At 41.8% G+C, this 15,002-nt stretch overlaps 1 protein-coding gene across 4 annotated transcripts in view; it reads left to right on the top strand.

Annotated features, from left to right (window-relative positions):
• The window catches only part of Phka1 (phosphorylase kinase regulatory subunit alpha 1), a 121,635-nt gene that overhangs the window by 92,799 nt on the left and 13,834 nt on the right, over nt 1-15,002 (top strand). The window contains exons 26-29 of one of the 4 annotated variants that reach the window (XM_036174217.1): nt 5,864-5,965; nt 8,867-8,982; nt 9,227-9,265; nt 13,122-13,172. In XM_036174217.1, the coding sequence (XP_036030110.1) occupies nt 5,864-5,965; nt 8,867-8,982; nt 9,227-9,265; nt 13,122-13,172 (308 nt within the window). The remainder of the gene's footprint in view (nt 1-5,863; nt 5,966-8,866; nt 8,983-9,226; nt 9,266-13,121; nt 13,173-15,002) is intronic. The other 3 variants (XM_036174221.1, XM_036174219.1, XM_036174220.1) reach the window with 3 other exon arrangements.

The raw sequence follows: 15,002 nt of genomic DNA, 5'->3' as shown, positions 1-15,002 counted from the left end.
ATCAGCCCTCTGTCAGATGTGGGGTTGGTGAAAACCTTTTCCCATTCTGTAGGCTGTCGCTTTGTCTTGTTGACCTTGTCCTTTGCTCTACAAAAGCTTCTCAGTTTCAACAGGTCCCATTGATTGATTGTTTCTCTCAGTGTCTGTGCTACTGGTGTTATATTTAGAAAGTGATCTCTGGTGCCAATGCGTTCAAGAGTACTTCCTACTTTTCTCTACTATCAGGTTCAGAGTAGTTGGATTTATGTTGAGGTCTTTGATCCACTTGGACTTAAGTTTTGTGCACAGTGACAGATATGGATCTATTTGCAGCCTTCTACACATTGATATCCAGTTATGCCAGCACCATTTGTTGAAGATGCTTTCTTTTTTCCATTGTTCATTTTTGGCTTCTTTGTCAAAAATTATATGTTCATAGGTGTGTGGGTTAATGTCAGGGTCTTCAATTCGATTCCATTGGTCCACGTGTTGGTTTTTATGCCAGTACCAAGCTGTTTTTATTACAGTAGCTCTATAGTAGAGCTTGAGGTCAGGGATTGTGATGCCTCCAGAGGTTGTTTTATTGTACAGGATTCTTTGGGCTATCCTGGTTTTTTTGTTTTTCCATATGAAGTTTAGTATTATTCTTTCCAGGTCTGTAAAGAATTGTGTTGGTAATCTGATGGGAATTGCGTTGAATCTGTAGATTGCTTTTGGTAAGATCGCTATTTTTACTATGTTAATCCTGCCTATCCATGAGCATGGGAGATCTTTCCATTTTCTGACATCTTCTTCAATTTCGTTTTTCAGGGACTTAAAGTTCTTGTCATACAGGTCCTTCACATGCTTAGTTAGAGTAACCCCAAGGTATTTTATATCATTTGTGGCTATTATAAAGGGTGATGTATCTCTGATTTCCTTCTCAGCCTGTTTGTCTACTGTATATAAGAGGGCTACTCATTTTTTTGAGTTGATCTTGTATCCTGCTATGTTGCTGAAGGTTTTTATTAGCTGTATTTGTTCCTTGGTTGAATTTTTGGGGTCACTCATGTATACTAACATGTCACCTGCAAATAGGGAGAGCTTGACTTCTTCCTTTTCAATTTGTATCCCCTTAATCTCTTTATGTTGTCTTATAGCTCTGGCTAGAACTTCAAGTACTATATTGAATAAGTAGGGGCAGAGGGGACAGCCTTGCCTTGTTCCTGATTTTAGTGGTATTGCTTTGAGTTTCTCTCCATTTAATTTGATGTTGGCTGTTGGCTTGCTGTAGATTGCCTTTATTATGTTTAGGTATGTTCCCTGTATTCCTGATCACTCCAAGACCTTTATCATGAAGGGGTGTTGGATTTTGTCAAATGCCTTTTCTGCATCTAGTGAGATGATCATGTGGTTTTTTTTCTTTGAGTTTGTTTATATGGTGTATTACATTGACGGACTTTCATATGTTGAACCACCCTTGCATCCCTGGGATGAAGCCTACTTGATCATGGTGGATAATTGTTTTGATGTGTTCTTAGAGTCTGTTTGCCAGAATTTTATTGAGTATTTCTGCATCAATGTTCATGAGGGAGATTGGTCTGTAGTTCTCTTTCTTTGTTGCATCTTTGTTTGGTTTAGGAATCAGGGTAATTGTAGCCTCAGAGAAGGAGTTTGGTAATATACCTTCTACTTCTGTTGTGTGGTACAATTTAAAGAGTATTGGTATTAAGTCAGTTTCTTTATCCATGGCTCAGAAGCTGTGTTTGTCAGTCAGTAACTAAAGGAGCAAAAAGATGACACATTTGTGTACTGGTTCAATAACTTCAAAATGTCACTTCCTGGGGACTCTGCATTCCACATTCTTCTTGACACCTCAAGGGCTTTAGAGGTTGGCATACTATGCTGGGTTCTGATGGAAAAAAAGAAGCTTCTGGACATCAAGTGTGAGTCACTAGTTAGTGCATCTCAGTGTCAGTGGTCTGTCAGTGTGAAGATCAAACAAGGAAGTATTTTATTAACACTTATCTAACAGGTGTAGTAGTACTTTCTCATCAGGACCACCAGCCCATAAATAATAACCCAGAGACATATTTAATTATGAAAGTTCAGCCTTAGCTTAGGCTTCTTCCTAAGTAATTCTTATAACTTAAATTAACCCATATTTTTGAATCTATGTCCTTCCACAAGGCTTGTTAACTCATCTCCTCACCATCCATCCTGCTTCCTCCACATCTGACTGGCAATTCTGCCCTTCTTCTTCCCAGAGTCCTCTCTATCCCTGGAAGTCCTGCCTAACTTCTTCCTGTGTAGCTATTGGCTATTCAGATCTTTATTAAACCAATCAGAAAGCACCTCGGCAAGGACACATCTTCACAATGCAAATATTCCACAACAAACAAGACTTGAAAATTATTTATAGGTTTGCCAAGATAACAGTTTTAGTTAGGAAAATAATTGGGGCCTGAGAGAGCTATACAGCAGAGTGAATCCAACCTTGACAGTGCTACACAATCTTTGAGAATGTGTAATTGAGTTTTTCAAAAGCCAGGCAGTGGTGACGCACGCCTTTAATCCCAGCACTTGGAAGGCAGAAGCAGGTGGATCTCAGTGAGTTCAAGGCCAGCCTGATCTACAGAGCTAGTTCCAGGACAGCCAGAGCTGTTACACAGAAAAACACTATCTCAGAAACAAAAAACAAAAAACAAAAAACAAAAAAAAGAAAGAAAAGAAACAGAGGAGGGCTGGGTGGGGGTGGCCTATGCCTTTAATCCCAGCACTTGGGAGGCAGAGGCAGGCAGATCTCTATGAGTTCGAGGCCAGCCTAGTCTGCAGAGTGAGTTCCAGAACAGCCAGGGCTACACAGAGAAAACCTGTCTCAAAAACAAAACAAAACAAAAAACAACCCACAACTTGCATGCCTACTCTTTGTGAGTTTGACACCAGCCTGGTTTACATAGTGCTATATTTCTGAGACTGTGTCTCCAAAAACAGCTCAAAAAATTTAAAATAGGTTTATAACTTTGTATTAGGACACATTTATAGCTATGCTTGACTAAATGTGTTCTACAGGCTGTGAGTTAAACATGACTAAAGTAGGTTGGGCAGTGGTGGTGCAAACCTTTAATCCCAGCACTCGGGAGGCAGAGGCAGGTGGATCTCTGAGATTGAGGCCAGCCTGGTCTACAGAGTGAGTTCCAGGACAGCCAGGACTACACAGTAACCCTATCTTGAAAAACAAACAAACAATGCCTAAAGTATAAGGGGATCGGGGTGTGAGACAGACTCCCTCAGCATAAGTCTTCTTTTCCATTAGAAAAAGTTTCAACAAGAATGACAAAATAGAAGAGCTAGAGAGGGTCTAGAAAATTAATCACAGTTGGAAAACTCAAACTAAGACTTGTTTCATCTAAATTCCCCACAACGGCTTTTAAAAAATATTTATGTGTATATTTGCATGTCTGTGTGTACATGGGTGAGTTTAGGTTCCTGTGTAGCTCAGGGATATCAGATCCCATGGAACTGGAGTTACAGATGGGTTATGAGCCACCTAACATGGATGCTGGGAACTAAACTCAGGTCCTCTATAAAAGCAGTATGCGCTTATAACCACTTAGCCATCTCTCCACTTCCCCACATGGCTTTACATTTTTCTCTGAGGGGCTGGAGAGATGTCTCAGCAATTAAAAGCACTGGCTCCTACTTCAGAGAATCTAAGTTTGAATCCTATCACCCATTATGGTGACAAACAGCCATCTTAATTCCAGTCCCAGGGATTTACTGCCCTCTTCTGGCTTCTGTGAATACTACATACATGTGATACATAAATATACATATGCAGGGAAAATACCTGTACTCGTGAAATAGATAAATATGGTCTGTGTTTTTTTAAATTTGAGATGCTCCCTATGTAGCTCAGGTGTGCGTGTAATTTGTGATCTTCCTGTCTTCACCTCCAGAGTACTTAGATTATAGGCGGTGTCACCATGACTGGTGCACAAAAGGCTTTTAACTTTTAATTTTATATATTCAAGAAGAGAACCAACAATTACTTTATGCCTGCTATTTACAAGATACTATCTTATTTGGTTTTATATTTATATATTGTCGTATTGAATCTTTTCAACAACCCACAAGAGAACACAGTATCTTTCTATTTCTGCCAATAAACATAGAAAAAAGTATCAGGCAGGAGGAGGTGGCTCACAGCTTTAATCCCAGCACTCAGGAGGCAGAGGCAGGCAGATTTCTGAGTTTGAGGCCAGCCTGGTCTACTGAGTGAGTTCCATGACAGCCAGGGCTCCACAGAGAAAAATCTGTCTTACCGCCCCCCACTGCACACCCCTCCCCACACCAGCCCCAACGAAAAGAAACTGGAGGTTAGAGAAGTGAAATAACTTGCCCAACATTGCTAATATTTAGGTCTGTCTGATTTCAAATGACTTCCAGTATTGTATAGGATTCTGCAACTGTGGTATCAAGGGATGTTTTTTTCAGAGGGTATCTGTTCTAGTTAGGTCTCTATCGTGATGATAAAGTATCATGACCAAAAGTAACTTCTGGGGAGGAAAAGGTTTACTTCAGCTAAAGTTCATCATGTGGGAGTCACAGCAGGAGCTGATGCAGAGGCCATGGAGGGGTGCTGCTTACTGACTTGCTCCCCATGGCTTGCTCAGGCTGCTCTCTCATAGAATCCAGGACCACCAGCCTGGGGATGGCCCCATCCACAGTGACATAGGCCCTCCCATATCAGTCATTAATGAAAACACACCCCACACACTTGCCAGAGGCAATCTAATGGAGCCACTCACTCAAGTGAGGTTCCCTTTTCCCAGATGACTCTAGTTCATGTCAAGTTGACAAAAAACTAACCACCACAGTACGGCTAGTCAGTAATAAATCTCAGTAGTGATAAAACTCAATCCTTCTTTACTGTTCCTTGTCTGTAATGGATTCTTCCTGTTGGTGTCATCAGAATCATGGTGCTCCACTTTTATAGGATGAAAACCAAGATTCCCGGGTCTAGCCTGTAGCTGTTAGTGCTTCCTGCCAAGTATGTTGTCAATTTCTATTCTTGGAGATTGATGCCTCCTCTGATTTCCAAACAATCACTGGTTATATTGCTCAGTTAAGCTGTGTTGTCCACAATATTTTGTTATTTATTTCCTCTTGTTGTTTCTCTTGTTTACATGTTGTTCTATCCCTCCAAAATTTAGTGGTCAACGTCTCAAAGTCAGGTACTATGTGTCAGGCCTGCTTGTACTTACATTGCTTAAAATGGTGACTCCTGGGGTTGGGGATTTAGCTCAGTGGTAGAGCACTTGCCTAGCAAGCACAAGGCCCTGGGTTCGGTCCTCAACTCAAAAAAAAAAGGAAAATGGTGACTCCTATGTAGTACTCTTAGTAAGTGACTAATGCTGATGATGAACGTGTTCAAGTTACCCCTGGTATTCTTAGTAAACTTGCACTCACCTCTGTTCTCTTGTACCCATACACCCTGAGAGCTTCCGAGTGAACATGTGCATTCATCGCTGTACTCTGGATGTCTCACCTTCCAAGACTGTAGGTGTTCCCCAGCAATGTGGAAACATTAAAAATCTAGTGCTGTGTGACTAGCCAATTGTGTGGTGTTAGTATGTTTTCTGTAACTCCGTCTTCTAAAGCAAGTGACTTAGAAATCCCATGAGAGAAAACAGAGGGTCGAATCCCCATCTTAGAGGAGAGGGCACATCCAAATAAGCAAACCCAGTGTGGTCACGTGTGCCTGTAGGTCCATCACTTCACAGACTGAGGCAGGAGGATGCTAAGTTTAAGATTAGCCGAGGCTACATGGGGAGAAAATGGAAAATAATGGGGCTATGGTGGACAAATTGGAATTCCTTCCGCCTGCCTTTCTGTTCATTAGCTGAAGAAGCCACAGAGGGCCTGATGAATCTGAGTCCTTCAGCCATGAAAAACCTCCTGCATCACATTCTCAGTGGCAAAGAGTTTGGAGTGGAACGAAGTGGTAAGACCCGAGCACTGAACTGGATTTCAGGATATTTCAGATCGCAGTTTTAGAATGTTTTCCTTCTATCAGAGGGGTCCTTAGCCCAAAAATAGATAAAGGAAATGAAACATTGAGAAGCCATCTTTTGGAACAAGATTTGAAAGTGCTTGCCACACACACTTGATGACCTGAGTTGGGATCTCTAGCACCTAGATAAAATCTGGGGAAGAATGTGTTTATTGGCTTCCATATCCTGGTCACAGTCCATCCCTGAGAGGAGCCAAAGCAGGACCTCAAGCAGGGCAGGAACTGAAGTGGACACCATGGGAGAATGATGTTCACTGGCTCGCTCCTCATGGCTCGCTCCTCATGGCTCGCTCCTCATGGCTCGCTCCTCATGGCTCGCTCCTCATGGCTCGCTCCTCATGGCTCGCTCCTCATGGCTCGCTCCTCATGGCTCGCTCCTCATGGCTCGCTCCTCATGGCTCGCTCCTCATGGCTCGCTCCTCATGGCTCGCTCCTCATGGCTCGCTCCTCATGGCTCGCTCCTCATGGCTCGCTCCTCATGGCTCGCTCCTCATGGCTCGCTCCTCATGGCTCGCTCCTCATGGCTCGCTCCTCATGGCTCGCTCCTCATGGCTCGCTCCTCATGGCTCGCTCCTCATGGCTCGCTCCTCATGGCTCGCTCCTCATGGCTCGCTCCTCATGGCTCGCTCCTCATGGCTCGCTCCTCATGGCTCGCTCCTCATGGCTCGCTCCTCATGGCTCGCTCCTCATGGCTCGCTCCTCATGGCTCGCTCCTCATGGCTCGCTCCTCATGGCTCGCTCCTCATGGCTCGCTCCTCATGGCTCGCTCCTCATGGCTCGCTCAGTTGGTTCTTTATACCACCTAGGCCCACCTGTCTACAATGTTCTAGGCCTTCCCACATCAATCATCAATCATGAAAATGCCCTGACAGACTTGCCCACAGGCAATCTGAAAGAAGCATTATCTCAGTTGAGGGTCTCTCAGCTGACTCTAGTTTCTGTTAAATTGACAAAACAAAACAAAACATCTCTTCTATGGGGAGATGGGAGGCAGAGACAGGAGAATCTCAGAAGCATGTGGGCCAGCTAGCCTGGCACATGCAACACTGAACAAGAGAGGCCCTGTCTCAAACAAGGTAGAAATCGGTGAGCAACACTCAAGGCTCTTCTCTGACCTCCACATGTTTATTCTCTCCTCCCCATCTTCCTCTCTCTCTCCCCCCACCACACAGACACTTTTTAAAAAAAGATTTGGAAACATATATTTAACTCATCTTTTTCCTTAAATGATATAACAGCTAAGTAGTAGCTGTCATGTTTCATTAAAATTCTTATTTAACGTTATTTATTGTCTGTGGTATTGGGGAGGGGTACCACAGCACGTGTGGAGGTCAGAGAACAACTTGCAGGAGTCGGTTCTCTCCTTCCACCATGGGGTCCCAGGAATCGAACTGAGGTCATCAGACTTCATAGCAAGTGCTGGCTGGTACCTGCCTAAGTCAGGAGGACAACTAACAACTCGATCTTTACTGTGCTCAAATTGGCAGTAATTCAGTAAAACTGATAATGTATGTTTGTAGTTGCAACATATCTACTGTAGCCTTTCAACCTTAAATTCTAATACCTGTAAGAGTCTCTCACAAGCTAATCTTCATATGCACTTTTTACATCCTTATTAACAAGTGTTAATTTTACATATCACTGAGGTGACAAGCGTTATTTTAGTACATACATACAGCATGTGTCAATCAAAACCAGCGTGTACTTTGGGGTTTTGCAGCATTATTCTATTAAAGAAGGATAGCAAGAACCTAACGAAGTTTTTTAAAAAAGGATTATCTCCTATATTCAGTTATTAATCTTAAATTATTTTTTTCAAGGAGGGATGGCCAGATTCTGGTATGTTTTGTTTTCAAAATCTGTTGTGTCCTTGCATGGCTTCCAGGGACAGAGCTGACTGGGGTGTTGAGGGGGTGAAGAAGATGACTCTGTACAGACACACAGAAAAGCTGAAGTCTGTGGACTGGGCTCTGATGGAGAAACCACAGCATCCCCCAAGCTCATCCTGTTTCCTATATGCAGTTGAACCAAGAGCCAGGGTTATTACACACAGCTGAACAAGGGGGCAGGTTTAGCGAATCTCCATAGGAATAGTCTTAAGGCTGCAAACATCTGGGGAAAGAAAACTAAGGTGCACATTTTCTGCAGACACTATCACTATTCACACTCAGATCGCCAAGGAAGGCTTTTCTGTCCCTCTGAACCTCACCTGGGAAGTGCCTTGCAACTCACACCCATGGGGCTGCGACATTGGAGTCCTTGACATGCCTATATCAACAGCCTACATTCACTTAGGACTTCATTCATTAGGGCTTCATCCACTCTCCACAAAAGTTAGAAAGCAGGAGCTGAAGAGACAGCATAGTGGTTAAATATACTTACTGCTCATCCAGAGGACCCAAGTTCAGTTCCTAACACCTGTGTAGATCAGCTCACAACTGCCTCTAACTCCAGCATCATGGAATCCACCTCCCTCTTCTGCCCACATGTGGCATGTGTTTGTGTATACACATGCATGTGCATGTGTGCACACACACAAATACAACACACAAATCAAAATAAATCTTTTTAAGTTAGAAAATACTACTCAGACTGGAGGTATTTCTAAAATGCAGATTCTGAGTGAGTAGGCTTGATATGGGACCTTTGGTGCTGATGGTTTTGGTCCAAGATCCACACTTAAAACAGCAAGGTTGCACTAGGGTTTTTTGTTTGTTTGTTTGTTTGTTTGTTTGTTTGTTTTTAGAAAAGAAAGGTGCACATTTAAGTCTTTTTAACATGGTAGAGAAAGTTAAATGTGTTCTTTTTTCTGTGATCTCTTAATCTATACAGTTCGGCCCACTGATTCAAATGTGAGTCCTGCTATTTCCATCCATGAGATTGGTGCTGTTGGAGCAACGAAAACAGAACGAACTGGAATCATGCAGTTAAAAAGTGAGATAAAGCAGGTAAGATCTAACCTCAATGAGGTGTCACAGTTAATAATATTCTTAGCTGGATGTGATGGCACGTGTCTGGAACCCCACATGCAGGGAATAGAGGTTGGAGGATCAAGAGGTCAGGCACAGCAGCCTCAGCTACAAAGCAAGATGGATGCCTGTCTGGAATACTGGAGGCGCTGTCCCAAAACGAAATCAAAAACCAAACATCATTTGGGAATCCTGAGTGTAACTTGAACCGTTTCTTTTTCAGGTGGAACTCCGTAGACTGTCTATCTCTACCGAGAGTCAGGTGAAACAACAAAGATGTTTTAAACATATTTTAACCAGCCTTTAATTCCATATAGCATGCATGACCTTATGAGCTTTCCACAAGCAATAACAAACCATGGAATCTCCCTCACAGCAACTGTTTGTAGATAGCTTTCCCTTTTTGTCTGGATCAAATGACTTAGTTTTTGGAGGGATGTAGCTGGCAACAGATAACAAACTGATGTCCTGGGTTCCCTAATGTGCAATTTATAATGGATTTTTCTTTATAAAAGTAGACAGACTTACTGCTTTTAAGAGTAGCTAGCTGGAAAGATGGATCAGCATTAGGAAACACTGGTTGTTCTTGCAGAGAACATGGTGGCTCACAACAGTCTATAACTCCAATTCCAGGAGATTTGGTGCTGTCTTCCACTGCATGCATGTGGTACACATATGTACATGCAGGCAAAACACTCATATACATAAAATGAAAATAATTAAATATTTTTTAAATGGGGGCCAAAGAGATGTCTCAGTGGGTTAAGAACACTTGCTGCCTTGGTGGGGGACCCAGGTTCAGTTCTTAGTACATACATGGCTCACACCTGTGCTTAACTGTAGTTCCAGGGTACCAGATATCCTCTTCTGGCTCCATGGGCACCAGGCACATACATACTGTACATATGCACATGCAGGCAAAACATGCATAGACGTAAAATTTTAAAAATATATTAGTTATTCAAAAAATAGGTATGCCAAACTGTGGTGGTGCATACCTTTAATCCTAGCACTCAGGAGGCAGAGGCAGGTGGATCTATATGAGTTTGAGGCCAGCCTGGTCTACAGAGAGTGTTCCAGGACAGCCAGGGCTACACAGAGAAACCCTGTCTTGAAAAAATAAAAGGTACTAGAGAGAAAACCAGATTAGGTTAAGGCTTTATCTTTTTTATCTTTTTGGTGGGTTTAACATGTCCAAGGCCCTGGGTTTCATCACAAACAACATAGAAATAAATGACAGAATGGTTTTACTATATCTTATCACCAAGTTAGACTTTCTCATTAAGGTCCATTGAGTGCTACATACAGATGAAGGGGAGGAGCATCTACACAGGACCAGGAATCAATAGGAGTCACCAAACCATATATAAGGGCTTCCTTTCAGGGAGGCAGCAATGAATGACTTGTTGCATCACACAAAGAAGGGCCTAATGTCTTACAATTCTGGGCATCATAGTATTTTAAGATCTGCTAGTTGAGAAGGTGCTGGTTTAATTCCTTCTCGTCGTACTTCATTTTTACTGTTTGAGAATTTCACACATGCATAGAATACATTTGATCAGATCTATTCCTCAGTCCTTCCCCTGTCTTCTCCATGTCCCCTACTTGCCTCACACAACCTCATGCCCTCTTTTTTTTTTCAAACCCATTGAGTCCACTGAGTGCTGCTAGCGGGTGTGTGGGTGTAGGGCTGGCTACTGAAGCATGAGCAGCCTTTTAGGGGCCATATCCCTGAGCAGAACTGACTTTCTCTCCCCCACAAGCCATCAGCTACCAACAGGTGCTCATCTGGGAGTGGAGTTCCTGAGCCCCTCCCTGTCCATGCTTAGATTATGGTATGGGATGAGTTGATGTACACAACAGCCATGTCCTTTCTGGAAAACACTGTTCCACAGTGGTCCTCTTTAAATCTTTCCACTCCCTCTTGGGCAGTGATCCCTGAGCCTTGAGGGGATGTGGTACAGATGTCCCATTTAGGGCTGAGCACTGCAGTCTCTTAGTCTCTTCATGATGACCAGATGTGGGTCTCTATATCAGCTACCATCCACCGGAGAAAGAAACTCCTTGCACTAAGCCTGGTATGGACATGAGTACTTAGGGGCAGTTTGATATTGTGTCCATTTAGACGATGACAGTAGTAAGTTCTCTCCTAGGGCCTATGTCCTAAAGACTCTACTTGCAGAGATCATTTCTTCCGAGATCAGATGAGATTGGGCGCGTTCAGGGTGGTATGGCCGTAGACGCAGAGATCATTTCTATAGCTATCAATAGCATTTCTTAAGAAAGGCTTAAGGGGTTGGAGATTTAGCCCTGGGTTTGGTCCTCAGCTCAAAAAAAAAAAAATTAAAAAAAAAAAAAAGCTTAAAACCCCCTCCTACTTTCAAAATAGAATTATAATAGCTTACACATTATAACATCCTGCAGGAGTTGGGGATTTAGCTCAGTGGTAGAGAACTTGCCTAGCAAGCTCAAGGCCCTGGGTTCGATCCTCAGCTCCACCAAAACAAAACAAAAACAAAAACAAAAACAACAAAAAAACATCCTGCATAGAAGAGGCAAAACAAGAAAAACAAGAGATTTTGTTTCTTTAAAAGGGAGCTCAGAAACCGTTTAGGAGAATAAGCCAGTGCTTGAAGCCTACTTTTGAAGGAAACTTAAATACTTTCCTTAAATATCCCTTTGGTGTTCATATTTTATACAACAGGAAGATTGGAATAAGAAGATGGGGCTGGAGAGATGGCTCAGCTTTTAAGAGCACTGGCTGCTCTGCCAAAGGACCTGGGTTCAATTCCTAGCAACCACATGGTGGCTCACAGCATCTGTTACTCCAGCCCCAGGGAATGACAGCTTTTTCTGCCCTCCATGGCCACTGTGTGCATATGGTACACAGACGTATATGTATGCAAAACACATCCATACATGTAAAATAAAATATACTAAAGATAGTTTAAAGGGAAAAAAGGAGCTACTCTGTTTTTAAACAAGTGTTCATGTTCCAGTTTTTGCCAGGAAATTTTAATTATCTGAACATTTTTGTATTTGAAAGTGGAAAGGACAACTTCAGTGCTGGAAAGTTCGTCATTGATTTGACTAGTTAGCAATCCTTGCTTTAGTTGACAATGACAAACAATAGTGTTGGGGTTTGTTTTGTTTTCTTGTGACAAAGTCTTTTTATGTAGCCTGGCTGTCCTGGAACTCACTCTGTAGACCAGGCTGGCCCCGAACTCAAAGAGATCTGCCTGCCTCTCTCTGTAGCTGTGTCCCGGCCTGCTGGCAGTCAGGACAATTCTTTCCCACTAACATCCCCCAAGTAATCACACAGAGACTTATATTATTTAAATTGTTTGGCCTAATCTCAGGCTTCTTGCTAGCTAGATCCTACATCTTAAATTAATCCATTTCTATAAATCTATACTTTGCCACATGGCTCGTGGCTTACGGGTATCTTACATGTTACTACCCATGGTGGCGGATGGCAGTGTCTCCTCCTCAGCCTTCCACTTCCCAGAATTCTCCTCTCTGCTTGTCCCACCTATACTTCCTGCCTGGCTACTGGCCAATCAGCACTTTATCATCAATCATCCACAGCTTGCCTCTGCCTCCAGGGTTCTAGAATTAAAGGCATGTACCATTACACTCAGGTCACATTATAGTTTTTATAGATACCCAGTATTATTTATAAATTCTTTATATGGCAAGTCAAAGTCCATGTTGCCAGCTAGATGAATATGGTGGTTAAACTTCCCTTTCCAGCTACTTGAGGTTTTTCTCCTACATATTTGCTATGTATAGGTCTTCAAAGGGGCCCAGATTGTCATTCCTTTCTTACTTTATTACATTGCTTGCCATCCTTACCTGCCTGGGTGGTGTTTTGCATTTTTCTCTGTCACTTACACTACTCTAATTTCTAGGTGAAGATATTTCAAGGTAGTTTTTACTTATTTTACTGTTTGCCATGGCATTTGGAGCAAACTTATTTCATTGGCTTTTTAATGATAACATGCCGGCTAATTACTTAAATAATCTGTAGTTTAATACTGTTAATAACTTTTTAAAACAAATAATGGTTACCTTGCCTCTCCTCTTTAAAAATTTTATTTTCTCAATTTCTTTTATAGACTAATGGTGGTCATCCCTCAGGTATAGATTTGCTGTCACCGTCCTTTCTGGTAACTGATCTTGTGTTATCGCATGTATCATTCACAAGTGCTTTGATATGCTGTTTACAGATCATAACGTAGTATTTGACTATGTACAAAAAACAAATTGGGGTTAAGAGGACCTGGGTTTCATTCCCAGCACCACATGGTGGTTCACAGCCATCTGTAACTTTGAGGTTCTCCTGTGGTATGCATTCATCCACAGAAAATCAATCTGAAACTAAAAAATAAACAATTAATTAAAAACAAATTGAGTGTGAACTAACATGACTATAAAGCAATTTCATATAAAAGGTAGAGGTCTGTTTCTTTCCTAATAAGGTAGGAAAGGGAGTTCAACCTCTTTCTGATTTCAGAAAAATAATCTATTTCATAAGTTTTTGTTGCGTATATGTTCATTCCTTGACCTGATGTAAGTGTGCATCACTGTGCATCAGACAGTAGACCACACAGCATCAACAGCAGTTTGGAGTTTAGTGAGAAACCAAAGTTTGGTCTGTATCCTAGTGATACTGAATCAGAAAGACTGGGCTCAGCCCTAGTGATCTGTTCTAAGAAGCTCTAAGGGATTCTGATGCACTGGTAAAATTCAAAGCTACTCTGTGCAACTGCTCTTCTGAGAAGTAATTCACTGAGTAAATGTGAACTAAATGCCAACTTGATGTCATGCACTGGAGTTACAGCATTGAACAAAGTGGAAATGACTGGATGAAGCTCACAATTTAGCAAGATTCGTTTCTAACGAAATTTATTTGATTTTTGTTTTGTTTTTACCATTTTATTAGAACATGTTCATATTAAGCTATGAAATAATGAGTTTGGTTATGATATTTTATTATATGTATAATGTACTTTAACCGTATACATTTGTCTGGTTTAAATCATAACAAGTTGTGAATTAATTTGTCACAAACTGAAGAAATTGGGGCTAAACAAAAAAGAGAGCTATTGGAAATATATTTTGACTAACTTTAAGCAAATACCCTGCATCGACTAAGGAGGGGTTTGCCAGCTTTGTGAGCTCCATGTTAATGATGACAGCATCAGTGATTTTGATTTAGGAAATTAAATGAGAGAAGTTATTGTCCTAGAAAGTATTTCTATAATCCTTTATTTTGTATTTCTGAATCTAATTTTTCAAATAATTTTTTTTTTTTTTTTGGTTTTTCGAGCTTTGGAGCCTGTCTTGGATCTCGCTTTGTAGACCAGGCTGGCCTCGAACTCACAGAGATCCACCTGCCTCTGCCTCCCGAGTGCTGGGATTAAAGGTGTGTGCCACCACCGTCCGGCATCAAATAATCATTTTAACCAATGAATTTCCTCCTTTGTTTAGCATAATTTTACAGAGTTCTTTATATTGTCATACATATTGCTGTTTCTTTCCTTTTTATTGCAGAATAATAACCACAGTATTGTTCCACCACACTCTCCTTATTTGTTTGCTCATCAGTCAGTGGACATCTGAATGGTTTTATGCACAATGTTGCTATCAACCTTAATGTACAGTTTTACATAGATATGTGTCTTAGGTTATTTATTGCTGTGATAAAACACCCTGCCCAAAAGCAATTTAGGGAGGCTTGTTTCAGTTTACATCACAATCCGATCAGATCACAGTCCCTCCTTGAGGGAAGTCAGGGCAAGAATTCAAACAAGGCAGGAACCTGGAGGCAGAAGTTGATGAGAGGCCAGGGATAGTGCTTCTAATTGGCTCACTTCCCGTGGCTTGCTCAGCTTGCCTTCTTAGAAAGTTCAGGGCCACCTGCCCAGGGATAGGCCCTCCCCCATCAATCACTAATTAAGAAAATGCACTAAAGGCTTTGCTGTAGGCTAATCTTA

Source organism: Onychomys torridus, chromosome X (genome assembly GCF_903995425.1).
Source record: "Onychomys torridus chromosome X, mOncTor1.1, whole genome shotgun sequence".
Lineage (NCBI taxonomy): Eukaryota > Metazoa > Chordata > Mammalia > Rodentia > Cricetidae > Onychomys > Onychomys torridus.
This window is presented reverse-complemented; position numbering and strand designations above follow the sequence as displayed.